The following is a 15,346-nucleotide window of genomic DNA, read 5'->3' as shown; positions in this document are numbered from 1 at the left end:
GGCTTGGTGTTTCTTGATGTGTCTTTGGTGCTAGCCCTGCCCCTCTATTTATATGTTGAGCCCTGGGGTCGAAACTTGGACTAAAAGCCTCCTCAAAGTCGGTTTTTCCCGAAAGGCAAGAGTCCTACACGGACTCCAGGGCTAGACGCCAGGGTTCCCGGCGTCTACCCCCTAGACGCCAGGGTTCCTGGCGTCTAGCCTCTGATCTCCGCAAAACTTCCTTTTTCACTTTCCAAAAGCCTCGTGGGCTTTCCCCTTTGGCCCAAATAACGTGTTCTCGTACCCAAACATTTCGGGAAACATCCGGAACCCCTTCCGGTGAATTCCGAAACCCTTCCGGAGACCAAACACTATTATCCCATATATCAAACTTTATCTCCGGACCATTCCGGAGTTCCTCGTCATGTCTGTGATCTCATCCAGGACTCCGAACAACATTTGGTCACCAACAAACATAACTCATATAATACTATATCGTCAACAAACGTTAAGCGTGCGGACCCTACGGGTTCGAGAACTATGTAGACATGACCAAGACACGTCTCCGGTCAATAACCAATAGCGGGACCTGGATGCCCATATTGGTTCCCACATATTCTACGAAGATCTTTATCGGTCAAACCGCATAACAACATACGTTGTTCCCTTTGTCATCGGTATGTTACTTGCCCGAGATTCGATCGTCGGTATCTCAATACCTAGTTCAATCTCGTTACCGGCAAGTCTCTTTACTCGTTCCGTAATACATCATCCCGCAACTAACTCATTAGTTGCAATGCTTGCAAGGCTTAAGTGATGTGCATTACCCCCAGAGATACCTCTCCGACAATCGGAGTGACAAATCCTAATCTCGAAATATGCCAACCCAACAAGTACCTTCGGAGACACCTGTAGTGCACCTTTATAATCACCCATTTACGTTGTGACGTTTGGTAGCACACAAATTGTTCCTCCGGTAAACGGGAGTTGCATAAGCTCATAGTCATAGGAACATGTATAAGTCATGAAGAAAGCAATAGAAACATACTAAACGATCAAGTGCTAAGCTAACGGAATGGGTCAAGTCAATCACATCATTTTCCTAATGATGTGATCCCATTAATCAAATGACAACTCATGTCTATGGCTAGGAAACATAACCATCTTTGATCAACGAGCTAGTCAAGTAGAGGCATACTAGTGACACTATGTTTGTCTATGTATTCACACATGTATTATGTTTCCGGTTAATACAATTCTAGCATGAATAATAAACATTTATCATGAAATAAGGAAATAAATAATAACTTTATTATTGCCTCTAGGGCATATTTCCTTCAAGCATTATGTATACGAGTCAAATTCAGATGGGGATGTACTACAAAATTATGTGTATTTGTACTGTAAAATACGGAAGATGATGCAGTACCTCATTACTTCTCCATGAAGAAGGCCTGATCAGGGATGGGGAGTATCAACTGCTGCCTGCTGAGCACCTGAGCGGACTAGGCGGCTCTAGCTAGCAGCACGGCTGCGCGGTGGTGCGCCGTGCGCGCCTACGCAGTCAGGCCGCGGGCGGCGGGCGGCAGGGCAGTCCGGCGAGGCGACGCCGCGACGGCGAGGCAGGCTGCTCGGGCGCTCCATTGGCGGCGGATCGATCTCGTGCGTGGCTGCGTTCGCTGCGGGACAAGCAGTGAAACAGACGAGAAGCGCATGCTGGTTGTTACTGGGCTTTTTCCTCCTGGCCCATCTCCGAATAACCTATGCTATACAGCCCAGTCGGAAATCCCAGGGTGGGTCGCGACTACAGATACCAATCTGTGGTTTTGGGACAAAGATTGAATACAAGAGATGAACTAGGATTTGAGATGAGATGGCGCAGGTGAAGATGTTGATGGAGATGAGTCCTCCCACGATGGGTGGAACGTTGGTGATGATGATGGCTTCAATTTCCCCCTCCCGAAGGGAAGCATTCCGGCGGAGAGCAAAAGTGCTACTGCCTAGGTTCCGCCTCGAGACGACGGCACTTCGTCTCGAAAGTCTTCTTTCTATTTTTTAAGGGAAAATAGCTTCATATAGGAGAAGAAAGGCCACAGAGGCCTACTGGTGGCCCCACAAGCCTGGGTGGTGCGCCCCAGGGGGCGCCACCTGAGCTTGTGGCTCACTCGTGGGCCCCCTCCTAGTGATTCTTCTTCCAGTATTTTTTATTTATTTCAAAATAATCCTTCGTAAGTTTTCACGTCATTTGGAGCTCCGGAGAATAGCTTTCTCTGTTGTAGCTCTTTTCATGTCCAGAATTCCAGCTGCCGATAATTTCCCTCTCCATATACATCTTGCATAATAAGAGAGAAAAAACATTACAGTTGCATCATAAAGTGAAATAAAGCTTTAAAACAATATAAATAACAGTAGGAAAACATGACGCAAAATGGGCGTATAGATTCTTCTCCCCGCCACTGGCCGCCGGAGCGAGAGAACCATTTCTTGTTATTCGTGTGCGTTTCACGTCCTTCTCCGATTTAACGTACCTAATTAATTAATGAGCAATGTCGAATTATTGCTCAATAATTTTTAGGGCATGTCTATGTCTTAGTTCACCAAGTGAATTTTATTTCTCGATAGATTTCTACCAAAACCAAACCCTTAGCCGCCACCCATCATGTCATCATGGCGAGTTGAGTTCGTCGGTCTTTCTCGTGTCAAGTGTTTCAACACCAAGGAAATCTTTGCACTCGTAGAGAGTTTTGTCCTAATTTTTGTGGTTTTAGAGTCCTCGTGTCATTCATCTGGACTGTAGAGGCGAAAACGCAAAAGGATTAGTACCTCCAACCCTATCCTCTTTAGCAACGATATACTAGTCTCAACGCCCCATGAGGCACATGGTTGGTTCCCCCGAATACGTTCCATCGAGCTATGCGCGTGTGTTTGGGGGGGGGGGGGGTGATCATTTGGCGTTGCGTTAGGCGTTGATGTGGGGTTGGGTCTCCTCGTCCAACCTTCCCCTTCTTCTCCAAGTTTATGTCATCGTTGCCGTCCTCTAATAACTTCTGACGACTTTGCACCCACAGTTACACGTCTCCGTTGCTCCGGCGATATGGACAAGTGTGGAGCCAGGTGGAAGCGGCGCCAACGAATTTGAACCTATTTGTAATTTCTAGTTTTACCGGGGTCGTTCTTGTAATTTTAATTTTAAATTTTCTTAGGAGTATATATGACTCTTTTTTGACAAAGTATATAGGAGTATGACTTTTGGGTAGACAAGAATAGATTAACCACCGTGGGTTTTCTTGGTCGGTGGGATTCAGCCCGGAGAGGCCGCGTCAACCGTCTGCTGCTCCTCCTCCTGTCCGCCCGCCCGCCCGCCCGTCCCGAAGCGTCTCGCCGCCGGAAACCCTCGCCGCCCTCTCCTCCTCCCGCCGGACCACCCCATCGAAGGCGAGCAAGTCTCCCGGTAAGGAATCCCTAGCTTTGCTTGGACGGCGCTTCGTTTTCTCGCTCACATACCACCCTGACTTCTTCCGCCGTGGTGCCCCATCCGGCGGCGCATCCGCCCGCGTGCTCTGCCACGGGGATTTGGGGATCGATCTCTGACGGGATTCGGGAACCAAATTGGGTGATTAATTCCGACGACGCCCCTGGAGACCCGGGGATGCGGCTGCAGAACGACGGTGCTTTAACGCCCTGCTGATGCTTGTTTATCTGTAGTCTATGTAGAGTTATTAGATATGGCTTGATACTTGTTTATCTGTTGCGTATATCTCAGTAGGGTTGCGAGGGCAAATAATTCGTCTACATATATAGTGTCAAGAACTCTTGCGCAAACAAGTGGCAGGTGGAAGAATTGTAGGAAGATGTGTTAGTCTGTTTGACTAAAGCGGTACTCCATATTTTGAGTGGAATTATTTGGATACTTAACTAAAATATGACCTAATCAGATGCACCTCAACAGTTTGTGCTCTCGCCTCTGGTCAGCTAGGTAGGTTGTCTTTTAATCCTTAGAGAACCCAGAACCCTCCCCAAAATAATGGTAGGACGTAGATTGAAATGTTGTGCATCTCTTGTCATCTGTCGGCCAGATCTGGTATCTCTTCTCCTCAGGCTGGTGCGTGTTGTCCTTCCCCTGTTTCTAGAGCCCAATCAATGTCAGTGCATTGCGTACCTCTTCTCCACTGCTTGCCAGATCTGGTATCCCTTCTCCTTCCATCCCTCGTTTGTTTCCACGGCAGATCTCTCTACCTCTTCCATCAATGTCATTGAGCTGCCATTAACATCTCCACGTGTGAAAACTCATCCAGATCTTTCTTCTACAACCAATTCATCTGTCCAATTTGTCGCTGAGAGATCTCTTTGCTGCCTTATCCTTGTGTTGTGAAGTTCAGTATAATTATTATACTTAAAGCAGTCAGCTTGCTTTCCATTTTTTAGACCCATCAGCCTCTGAAACAAGCGGGTTCCGCCATCATTTGCTTCTGTAATAGCGGCCACCAGGTGACCTGCTGTTTCTTGAAAGATGCAAACTAATGAGCTTTTATTTACTACTTTGCACATGCTTATCTATGTCTGTAACATCTGAGAGCTTGAGAATAAAATGTTGATCGTGCTAGTTGCTGACATTTTAACTGGGAAGCATTCAGCATTTGTGGGTGTCCTCGTCTTCTTAATGTAGAATTCTGTGCAGAGCGTACTTATTCATTCTGTTACGCAACACTTTAACAGGAATGGACGAAACTTTCAAAATTCTAACTGGAAAGCATTGTGTGCATTCTGAATTTGTTTGCTCATACTGTTATTGCCACGAAATTCATTCTATTTAACATGTGGATAACACTGTACTAGAAAGCATTCAGGATGGGTCCCAGATATTCATTCTACTTTGACATGCATGAGACTTTTGTTTGTTTGAACATCCATAACACTTGCTTTTTAATGCCTGACTTTTGATTGCCATGCTGTTTCAGGATTGTTGTCTGCCATGGGTGACTACACAATCCGGATAAGCACCAGCTTGATCGACCAGCTCACACGCGATGACGAGAAGGTGAAAAGGAGGACCAGGAAACCCAAGCCGAAGAAGGTCGTGGAGCGACAAGAGGAGCCTCAGGACAATGGCCGGGAACTTCCAAGCGAGCCCAAGAGCAGCCCTGCCCCCGCTCCTGGGTGGGCGCTGCCGCCCCCCATGTACCTACCAGTGACCCCTGCTCCTCCACCACCCCTGCCGGCAATCCAGGAAGTTGAAACCATACGCGACGTGGTGGCGGAGAGCGAGAATGTGCTGGAGAAGCTGCAGAAGCAGGAAGCGACGATGCGTGAGGAGCTTACCAGGAGGGCCAAGGAGCTGCACGACAAGGAGTTCAAGCTGCTCTACCAGAACCCCTCGCCGTGCACCGACGAGAGGGCAGGCTGCACCGATTGCTACCGGAGCAACACCCAGGATCCGCTCAAGTGCGCCGAGGCGGTCAAAAGGTTCGAGGCGTGCGTTCGCATGGCGAGTCGGATGGGGGCTGCTCAGTGAGTCGGAGCGAGTGAGCGAGGTGTCGTACACACGATTTTGGTTTGTCGGGATGATTGTATAACCTGAAAATCGGTTTGTCGGGATGATTGAATAATCTGAATGGATTTTCGGTGAGACCTGAAACATCATCAGGTGTAGATTAGAATTCTGGTGAGGTACTGCACCGGTGCTGGCAAGATGCCATGAGTGTCCTTGATGAATTTAGGGCCTGATTCCATGTTTACTTACATACTAGAAAACGAAACATGAATTTGCATGGTTTGAATTAATGTTTCCCGATGAGTATATTTAGGTAAAATGGCTGCTTTTCCTTGCAACGCCCTGGCATGTTTACATAAATAACCGTGCTCGTTTGTTAGGGATGAGTTTGAATAACCATTATAGGTTGATTTAGCTTCAGATGCACCTGTTGCTGCTGCTGCTTTTGCTGGTTATTGGCAAAATCCATGTCTGAGTGGTTCATAAAGAAAATGTGGAACCTTATATAGGTGTTATTTTATAGGCATAAATATTTCTGTTGAGATACAACAACACTGGGGTACATGACAGGAATGTTGTACACAACACACCCCCAGGGCCAGCAGGAAGCAGCAAACCAGATCAAGATCAGACCATCTCGGCCTAGGATGTTGATTCAGAGATGCTCGACTCGACGCCCTACACCGCAGGCCCCGACACTTCTCGACCAAGAGCAGAGCGACCGCGGCACATTTAAGTTGTAGAAGCAATAACAGCCATTCCACTGGCAGAGCAACAATCAAGGACCAGGCCTCAGGGGCGAAATTGGGCCTAGGGCAACTGGGGCTATAGCCCCAGGCGTGGCCCAACTAGTGCCATTATATCCAGTAGAAAATTTTCAGATTTTCACATTCAAAGAAGCCCAGCCCCAGGCCTGAATACCCAGCCCAAGGCCTCAACGGCAGCCCAACTAACTAGCTCAGCAGGAACCCATGCCCACGTTTGGTCATTGGTCGATTGCGATTCCAAAGGTATCGATCGCCCGACGTTTCGATCGACCAGAATTTTTTTTTGAGGGATCGACCAGAAAAATTACATTCACCATGCGCCTGTCGATCGAAAGGGAAGAAAATCATATACGACCGGGTCGTACGCTCCGAACAGAGCGACCCACTCCATCAAGCACCACGTGGATCCCTGAATCTCAAAGCAACCACTCTCATCTTCTTCCATGTCTTCTTCCCCAACGGGCCATCTTCCTGTGTTGCAGCGCCGCCATACCGCATACACTAGTCGTTCCTGGCATGAGTCCGAGGCTCCGGGAGGCTCGCCGGCGACCTCGCGGAATTGGTGCTCACCTGTTTCGTGTTGCCTTCTTGCACTCGGTAAATCCATGTTGCCCTGTTACCGCTGCTCCTGCTCATTTTCTTGGCGCTCCTCGCCGGCAGCGCACGCGGGCGCGGCGGCATGCCTCTTCAACTTGCTCTCGCCGGCAGCGCACGCTGGCGCGGCGGCATGCCACCCATACGAGACCTAATCGCGCTGCCAACCTTGTTCCGGTCTTCGGGAACCTCACCGTCGCTGGCATCCTCCGCGCTGCGTGGCGGCTGGGACGGCGTCGCAGCCGTCGAGCAGCCGGAGAACGAGTGGCACAAATCGATACGGCGGCGCTGCAGGTTGCAGCACAAGCCTGATGGGGAAGAAGATAGGAGTGCTGCTTTGAGATTCGTGGATCCACGTGGCGTTGGATGGAATGGGTCGCTCTGTTCAGAGCGTACGACCCGGTCGCATATGATTTTCTTCCGATCGAAAGACCCCTCGTTGACTCGGTGCCTCGTTTCATCCGCCGCCCCAGCCCCTGGACGGCTCGACAGACAGAACGATCCGGACCTGTACTTGGCCTCGTCGCCTCATCGCAGCAAGCCCCATCTCCAATTCCGGCGGCCACTTGTTCTGCTGCGTCTCCACAACCGGCTAGAGGTATTTCAAGTTTGTTGTGTGGTCTATTTTTTGCTATGGGTGATTTGATCTAGCGTTCTAAATCTAGATGTTAAATTGTACTATTATTTAGTGAATTCTATTTCAGTTATTTGTTAACAGAAAAAATGATAGAAATCCAAGATAAAGAGGGAACACAGACACACGGATGCACACACGCACGGTTAAATTTCTTTTGAAGCAACTTCCGGCCAGCCTACATCCAACAATACCAGAATTAACGGGAGTCGGAGCTAATAATGAAAAAAAATGTGGAGCTTAATCCAGATGACATTTATCCTTACCCCGGTCTCCAAAAACCGAACGAGGAAACGCAAGGGGATATAACCTTTTTTGCACTTTGTGATAATGGTATATTAAGTTTGCCCCCCCCCCCCCCCTCCTTTTTTTGGCAAATTTGATATGAACAATTGACCTGGTCTATGTCCATTGTCTTGATTTTAAATACACGATTTTGCGTTTGCAACTCCAGGTCCTTCTAATATTGCTAGTGAAGAAACGATGGCCTCAAATTAAGCAGCTCTTCATTAATTTGGTATCAATGTTTTCGATTATGCACTTTGTTAAATTATTTGTTTTATTAAATTTTTTCTCATGGTAATAATGAATTAATATTTCATCTTTAATGTGAATTTTTGGCATACTTCTAACACACACTAGTATGCTTGGTATTTCACATTATTTTTAGTCACCTGGTTTTAGCCCTAGGCTTTGAGAAATCCTGGCTCCGCCTCTACCAGGCCTAGCTCCGTTTGCTAAATGCTTCTGGAGAAAACAAAGCAGCAAACCCCACCAAGAAGCCAAAAGTGCGGGGCCATCCAAGGAAAGAAGAAAGCAATGGGAAGCCAAAAGACAGAGGCATCCTCTGTTCCCTGCATTACACAGATATTGCAACCATCCAAATAGACCGGGGTGTCCTTGATCTTGCTACCGAGCCCCAGTGGTGGACCTAGAATATCAGTCTTGGGGGTGCTAGTGTCCAATTGTTTTGAAAATTTGCACTATATATGGTATAATTTGGTCTAAACATCATCATAATCTCGAGAAATAGTCCTAAAATTGCATTTAACTCATTAAGTATTTAGTGTTAAGTACAAAGTCAAATGTGTTTTGCAGATCCACCACTGTCTAGCCAAATGATTCCCTTCCTGGTGTCAATGCTATGGCTGACCCTGGCGAGATGTTCTCTTCTGCTCGCTTATTTGAAGTTGGCAGACAGCGACCAATAGACGATGATTCAGATCCGGAGGACGCAGGGGACACAGAGCAGGACGACGACGATCCAGGTAACAACGATGATGATGATGATGACGATGCTGAGGAGGGTATTGACAGTGGGGATGAAAATGATGATGATGTTGACTTTGAAGAAGAAGGTGAGTTTGATGTGGGAGGGGGGTTGCTGGAGATTATGGGTGACCGTAATGGCGAAGACATTGATACGATCCTTTAGGAGCGGTGACAAAGAAGGTGGTTGGATGATGTAAGAGTAGAGGGATTGGATTTTTCTAAAGGCCGTGGTGGATGCAAGAGCAAGGCCTGGAGCTGAAGGAAGAACACGTTTGGGTCACCCAGCCCAGTGTGAGTGTGCACCAGTCTGCACGATCAACTTAAAGAGTTGTAATTATTGTCTTTTTGGAAGAATACATTGGAGTGCCTTTTAGAGCGCAACCTAAGTCTTGAGACATTTAGAAGTTGTATATGTAAAGTTGTCGAAACTTTTGCGGTTTATCGATCGAAATTTTGGGAAATTCATGTGTCAGGTGTGTTGTGCTGCCTGTTGATGAAACTAGCCAAACCGGCTGTATGTAGTCAAACGACCGCACACGAGAAACATGTAAGATCATTTTCAGTGTTTCTGGCTTGTTTCTTCCATGACAGCTTGGAGTTTAATATGAAGATCAACCTTTTGGCATTATTCTCTACTCGATTTGTTTTGTGAAGAATGAAGTGTTTGTTGGGGCTCCAATTTAATTGAGTTTCTGAATACCACTGATTAAGTCTGGACCCTTTATTTTGCATAATAAGGAAGCAATTCACTCGGCAGTCCATTAACAAGTTGACACGCCTGCATACACTTGTACAACTCAAAATTGATGGTCACAAACCATCTTGCTTTTTCTGGTGGGTGGTGGCCTAGGTCGTTCAGCAATAAGCAGAGCAGTTCCCATCAGATCGATCATACCCATCAGCTGGGGTTATTTATAAGAGAAGGGATCTATCTTCTGAGAAACCCAAGTACTTGTGTCTAGAGCCTAGAGATTATAAACAATGACATATTGGCCAAGATTCATACATTTGCATAATTAATACAGCTGCTGGACACAATCAAAACAGAAATACTTCATGGAACATAACTAACTAGAGTAGATTTCGATACACAAATAGTTACATATCTGATCCATTCATAAATAGTTGGACAATCAACAAAACAGTACTTGTAAAACAGGGTACGATACACAAATATTTAAATATCTGATCCATACATAAATACAAAAAAACCGGTATACTAGTAATGCAAGGGTGTAAATATCTGATCCATACAAAAAACCGGTATACTAGTAATACAAGGGTGTAGTTTCACGCCTCAAAGGAACATGTTACTTGCAACATGGACCGACCAAGCAATGGTGATCTCCACCTTGGAGTCGCCAAGGTCACATACAGCTTGACTTATGTTGCAAAGTTTCGGGGCGAGCTTGACATGACCTTGTGCCGCAACATCACCAGACTGTGAATAGGCTTGTATGACAACTTTGAAGGTCTCTTCAAACGTTTCAGGATAAAAAACATTGCTTTGTCGTAATTCTACAGAAACAACACGCCTTGTGAGATCAAGGTAACCATCAGTATCCATTGGCATTTCTCCACCATCGCAGTGACGAGAATCAAGCAACACAACTTGCGTCGATGGGGGGTCAGTAACCTCCAGAACAGAGCCTTGACTATCCATGATCACAACTTCATGAGGTGGCGACGAGCAAGCAACTCGACCCCCGTATTTGAACGTGCACGGGGCGCCCTTAACGACGCGGACACTCAAGATAGTGGCCTGAACTGAATTTTCAAGTTGCTCCAGGCTTAACTCGATTCTACAACGGCAGTTGTGAAAGCCAATAGTGTAGAGGCCAGCACAGCAATGGGTGTAAGGGTATGCTTGATTGATCAATGCTCTGTCGCGAGACTCTGTTCTGCCCTTAACCCTTAGTTCGACTTCAAGCTCAAGCTCAGGCAAAATTGCCTGAGCTGGGCCGGTCAAGCGCAAAAAAGGATCCTGCAAGCATCGTTATATACACTTAATTGCAACAAACGAATCAACAATGACACATGCAACATACGTCAAGAAAAGAAAAGAAAAGAAAAGGAAAATGGAGAGAAAACAGGAAACCAAAAGCATACATACATCTTGTGTGACTTGTTGGGCATTTTTCCTTGTTCGATGGAAGAGAATGTTGCGGTTGAAATCGACTCTGTCCCTGGCAGCGACCACGCCGTACACATAGAGAGGCCACTTCAAGTCGCCTTTGATCCCAGCGATCTTGACGGAGAAGATCTGCAAGCTGGTCCCGGTGGCATGATAAAGGTCGTCTGGCGTGCAGTGTGTAAAGTACATGGGGCTCAACGTGGCTGCGGCAGCAAGCAAATCAAGCAAGGAGCTGTGAGGAATCAACATGAATCTACACATTGATTAAGAGTAGAAAGCAAATTGAAGAGATTAATCGAGTTAATGGAGTACTCCCTAGGTTCCATAATTCTTGTTCAACATATTAAGTAATGCTTTCTTACTCTCGGCTTTGAAGGTCCAGCCCGATGAACCGTTCCTGCTGCTGCTGTTGCGGTAGGTGGCGTACAGTCTCTCCTCCATTGCAATCTGCTGCTCGACAAATCTCGTCAGCTCCGTCTCCTCCTCCTCCTCCTACTGTACGACAAATCTCGTACAGTACTCATGCATGTACTGCTCGGGCTCTTGGAAAGGGATCAGCTGCAGCTTGTCGCGGATCCGGATCTTCTTTTCCTCGGCAATCCGCTCCTGGATCTCGCGCATGCGGGCAGAATGCTCCTTCATAAAGTTCTGAGCATTCTTCTTCATAGATGATCGGCTGCCCGCGGCATCGAATCCGATCTCGACGAGCAATGCTCTGAATTTGGACAAGTTATCGCACAGAATTGAGATGTGGTTCGAGATGTCTTCCCTCTCCATGAGTTGTACGGCCTGAGATGCGTTCATCTTATTCGTCAAGAACGATGCCACCTCCTGCATCTGCGCACGGATCGTCTCAACCTGCTGCTTAGGCTCAATCATGTCCTTAGCGCGGCCGCCGCCTCTGCCACCCACTGTCCTCCGACGAATCGCAATCGCCGGCTCCTCTCTTCCTCTGCTTCGACCGTTTTCCCTGTCAGATCCCTACTCTGTCGACGGTTGTGGTTAGTTTCTCGCCTCCCTTTGTTTCACTTTTTCATGTTTTTCCCCATTGTATTTCTGGGAGAGGGAGTTTTATGGGGTAAAAAGGGAGGGGGCATCATAGCTTTCAACTCTATCAAATCACAACTTTCAACTCGATAATCAAAGGCCCGCACTAGGCGTCAGCCGGATGATTTGTGTGAGTTTTAAGCCGCCTTCCGAGCCGTGCGATGGAACAAGCCAACCGTTGGTTCTTGTGTTGCCTGGGTGGCGGTGGGTATGTCAACGCAAATGTCTCTTTAATCTAACCGTTCCTTGTGGTCATACCGGTCAACGCAAACACTCCACATTTTGTTCTTGCTTTGTTCTTCCCCATTGTAGCACCGGCTTGCCGCATGGCGGCACCGTCGCAACACTTGCTAGTAGCACGTCGATTGTCGCAGGACCGGCTGGCAGCACATCTACTGTCGCACCACCGGCTCGTAGCACGGCGGCGCTGTTAGGGCATTATTTTCGCCGGTTGTTTTGGTGATTGATGACAATACGTTTGTGGACTAATAGTATGCATTAAGCTTTTTAGGTTATCTAATATAAGAGCACTATGCGATTGTTACCCCTCGGGGACTTCACTTTAGACGTATTATTTTCCTTCGTTTCTTTTCGGTGGAATTGAGTCGTAGGGATAACCATACTATCAAGAAGGGATCCGCTTCGGAAGAGTATGGGTGAAATCATCATGTTCACATTCTCCTTGCACCCTCGCTTTCTTCCTGCTTCTTTGGAGTTTCCGTGATGTGCAAAACAAGGGGTGCTTTGCGCTAAGCGGTAGTACCGCTGCCAGGGCGGTAGTAACGCTTGTTAGTGCCGCTGGTACTACCGCCCCTATTGTGGTCTTGATTTTTCGTGTCAGGTTTCCGTAAAGGACCACGCAGGGGAGCGGTAGTAGGGACGGCAGTAGGGCGCGGTAGTACCGCTTATCAACGGTAGTACCGCTCCTACATCCGCTCCAACTGCCGCTCAGCTCGCTGCCCTCCCCTGTTTTCCAGCGGCTGTAGGAAGCGGCAGTACCGGCTATCGGCGGTAGTACCACCCTTAGGGCGGTAGTACCGCCCTAGTGCGTGTACTTCTTCTCCCTCAGCCCTGATTTTCCTATGTCTTCTTGCCACAGCGGTACTACCGCTGTGGCAGCGGTACTACCGCTCCAGCAACGGTTGTATCGCCCAGATGCGGGCTGCGGGCTGCATAACGGTTGGATGTGTCCCCCCACTATATAAAGGGGTCTTCTTCTCCAAGAAGACCTACCTCTTCCATCCCCAAACTCCATTGTTGCTCCAAGCTTCATTTTCGCCCGATCTCTCTCCCTAGCCAATCAAACTTGTTGATTTTCTAGGGATTGGTTGAGAAGGCCCCGATCTACACTTCCACCAAGAGAAATTTGATTCCCCCCACTAATCCCTTGCGGATCTTGTTACTCTTGGGTGTTTGAGCACCCTAGACGGTTGAGGTCACCGCGGAGCCATATTCCATTGTGGTGAAGCTTCTTGGTGGTGTTGGGAGCCTCCAATTAAGTTGTGGAGATTGCCCCAACCTTGTTTGTAAAGGTTCGGTCGCCGCCTGCAAGGGCACCAATAGTGGAATCACGGCATCTCGCATTGTGTGAGGGCGTGAGGAGAATACGGTGGCCCTAGTGGCTTCTTGGGGAGCATTGTGCCTCCACACCGCTCCAACGGAGACGTACTTCCCCTCAAAGGGAAGGAACTTCGGTAACACATCCTCGTCTTCACCGGCTCCACTCTTGGTTATCTCGTACCTTTACTTGTGCAAGCTTATATTGTGTTGCATCTCTTGCTTGCTTGTGTGCTTGTTGTTGTTGCATCATATAGGTTGCTCACCTAGTTGCATATCTAGACAACCTACTTGTTGGAAATATGCCCTAGAGGCAATAATAAATAGGTTATTATTATATTTCCTTGTTCATGATAATCGTTTATTATCCATGCTAGAATTGTATTGATAGGAAACTCAGATGGATGTGTGGATACATAGACAACACCATGTCCCTAGTAAGCCTCTAGGAGACTAGCTCGTTGATCAATAGATGGTTACGGTTTCCTGACCATGGACATTGGATGTCGTTGATAACGGGATCACATCATTAGGAGAATGATGTGATGGACAAGACCCAATCCTAAGCCTAGCACCAGATCGTGTAGTTCGTTTGCTTAGAGCTTTTCTAATGTCAAGTATCATTTCCTTAGACCATGAGATTGTGCAACTCCCGGATACCGTAGGAATGCTTTGGGTGTACCAAACGTCACAACGTAACTGGGTGGCTATAAAGGTGCACTACAGGTATCTCCGAAAGTGTCTGTTGGGTTGGCACGAATCGAGACTGGGATTTGTCACTCCGTGTAAATGGAGAGGTATCTCTGGGCCCACTCGGTAGGACATCATCATTATGTGCACAATGTGACCAAGGAGTTGATCACGTGATGATGTGAGTTACAGAACGAGTAAAGAGACTTGCCGGTAACGAGATTGAACAAGGTATCGGGATACCGACGATCGAATCTCAGGCAAGTACCATACCGATAGACAAAGGGAATTGTATACGGGATTGATTGAATCCTCGACATCGTGGTTCATCCGATGAGATCATCGAGGAGCATGTGGGAGCCAACATGGGTATCCAGATCCCACTGTTGGTTATTGACCGGAGAGTCGTCTCGGTCATGTCTACCTGTCTCCCGAACCCGTAGGGTCTACACACTTCAGGTTCGGTGACGCTAGGGTTATAGAGATATTAGTATGTGGTAATCCAAAAGTTGTTCGGAGTCCCGGATGAGATCCCGGACGTCACGAGGAGTTCCGGAATAGTCCGGAGGTAAAGATTTATATATGGGAAGTCTTATTTTGGTCGCCGAAAAAGTTTCGCACTTTATCGGTATTGTACCGGGAGTGCCGAAAGGGGTCCGGGGGTCCACCAAGGGGTCCACCAGCCCCGGGGGGGGCCACATGGGCTGTGTGGGGGTGCGCCTTGGCCTATATGGGCCAAGGGAACCAGCCCCAAGAGGCCCATGCGCCAAGAGATAAGATAAAGGGAGAGTCCTAAAGGGGGAAGGCACCTCCGAGGTGCCTTGGGGAGGATGGACTCCTCCCTGGCCGCACCCTTCCTTGGAGGAAGGGCCAAGGCTGCGCCCCCCTCTCCCTTGGCCCTATATATAGTGGGGGGGAGGGAGGGCAGCAGCAATCCAAGCCCTGGCGCCTCCCTCTCCCTCCCGTGACACCTCTTCCTCCCCGCTTGCGCTTGGCGAAGCCCTGCCGGGATCCCGCTACTTCCACCACCACGCCGTCGTGCTGCTGGATCTCCATCAACCTCTCCTCCCCCCTTGCTGGATCAAGAAGGAGGAGACGTCACCGCTCCGTACGTGTGTTGAACGCGGAGGTGCCGTCCGTTCGGCGCTAGGATCATCGGTGATTTGGATCACGACGAGTAC

General features: G+C 48.1%; 2 protein-coding genes across 4 annotated transcripts; both read left to right on the top strand.

The window, feature by feature from the left end:
- Positions 1 to 3,287: 3,287 nt before the first annotated feature.
- LOC123119399 (leiomodin-2) lies at positions 3,288 to 5,808 on the top strand. 2 transcript variants are annotated; one of them, XM_044539203.1, is made up of 2 exons: positions 3,288 to 3,430; positions 4,938 to 5,808. In XM_044539203.1, the coding sequence occupies exon 2, from the start codon at positions 4,952 to 4,954 to the stop codon at positions 5,489 to 5,491; it is 540 nt and encodes a 179-aa protein (XP_044395138.1). In that variant the 5' UTR covers positions 3,288 to 3,430; positions 4,938 to 4,951; the 3' UTR covers positions 5,492 to 5,808. The 2 variants fall into 2 exon arrangements, with proteins under 2 accessions (XP_044395138.1, XP_044395137.1); XM_044539202.1 differs by having other exon boundaries at positions 3,365 to 3,647.
- Positions 5,809 to 6,613: 805 nt separating this feature from the next.
- On the top strand, positions 6,614 to 9,362 carry LOC123124298 (uncharacterized). 2 transcript variants are annotated; one of them, XM_044544942.1, is made up of 3 exons: positions 6,614 to 7,429; positions 7,920 to 7,982; positions 8,564 to 9,362. In XM_044544942.1, the coding sequence occupies exons 1-3, from the start codon at positions 6,917 to 6,919 to the stop codon at positions 8,585 to 8,587; spliced, it is 600 nt and encodes a 199-aa protein (XP_044400877.1). In that variant the 5' UTR covers positions 6,614 to 6,916; the 3' UTR covers positions 8,588 to 9,362. The 2 variants fall into 2 exon arrangements, with proteins under 2 accessions (XP_044400877.1, XP_044400878.1); XM_044544943.1 differs by lacking the exon at positions 7,920 to 7,982.
- The last annotated feature ends 5,984 nt before the right edge of the window (positions 9,363 to 15,346 follow it).

The sequence above is a fragment of the Triticum aestivum genome, chromosome 5D, assembly GCF_018294505.1.
Source record: "Triticum aestivum cultivar Chinese Spring chromosome 5D, IWGSC CS RefSeq v2.1, whole genome shotgun sequence".
Taxonomy (NCBI): domain Eukaryota; kingdom Viridiplantae; phylum Streptophyta; class Magnoliopsida; order Poales; family Poaceae; genus Triticum; species Triticum aestivum.
This window is presented reverse-complemented; position numbering and strand designations above follow the sequence as displayed.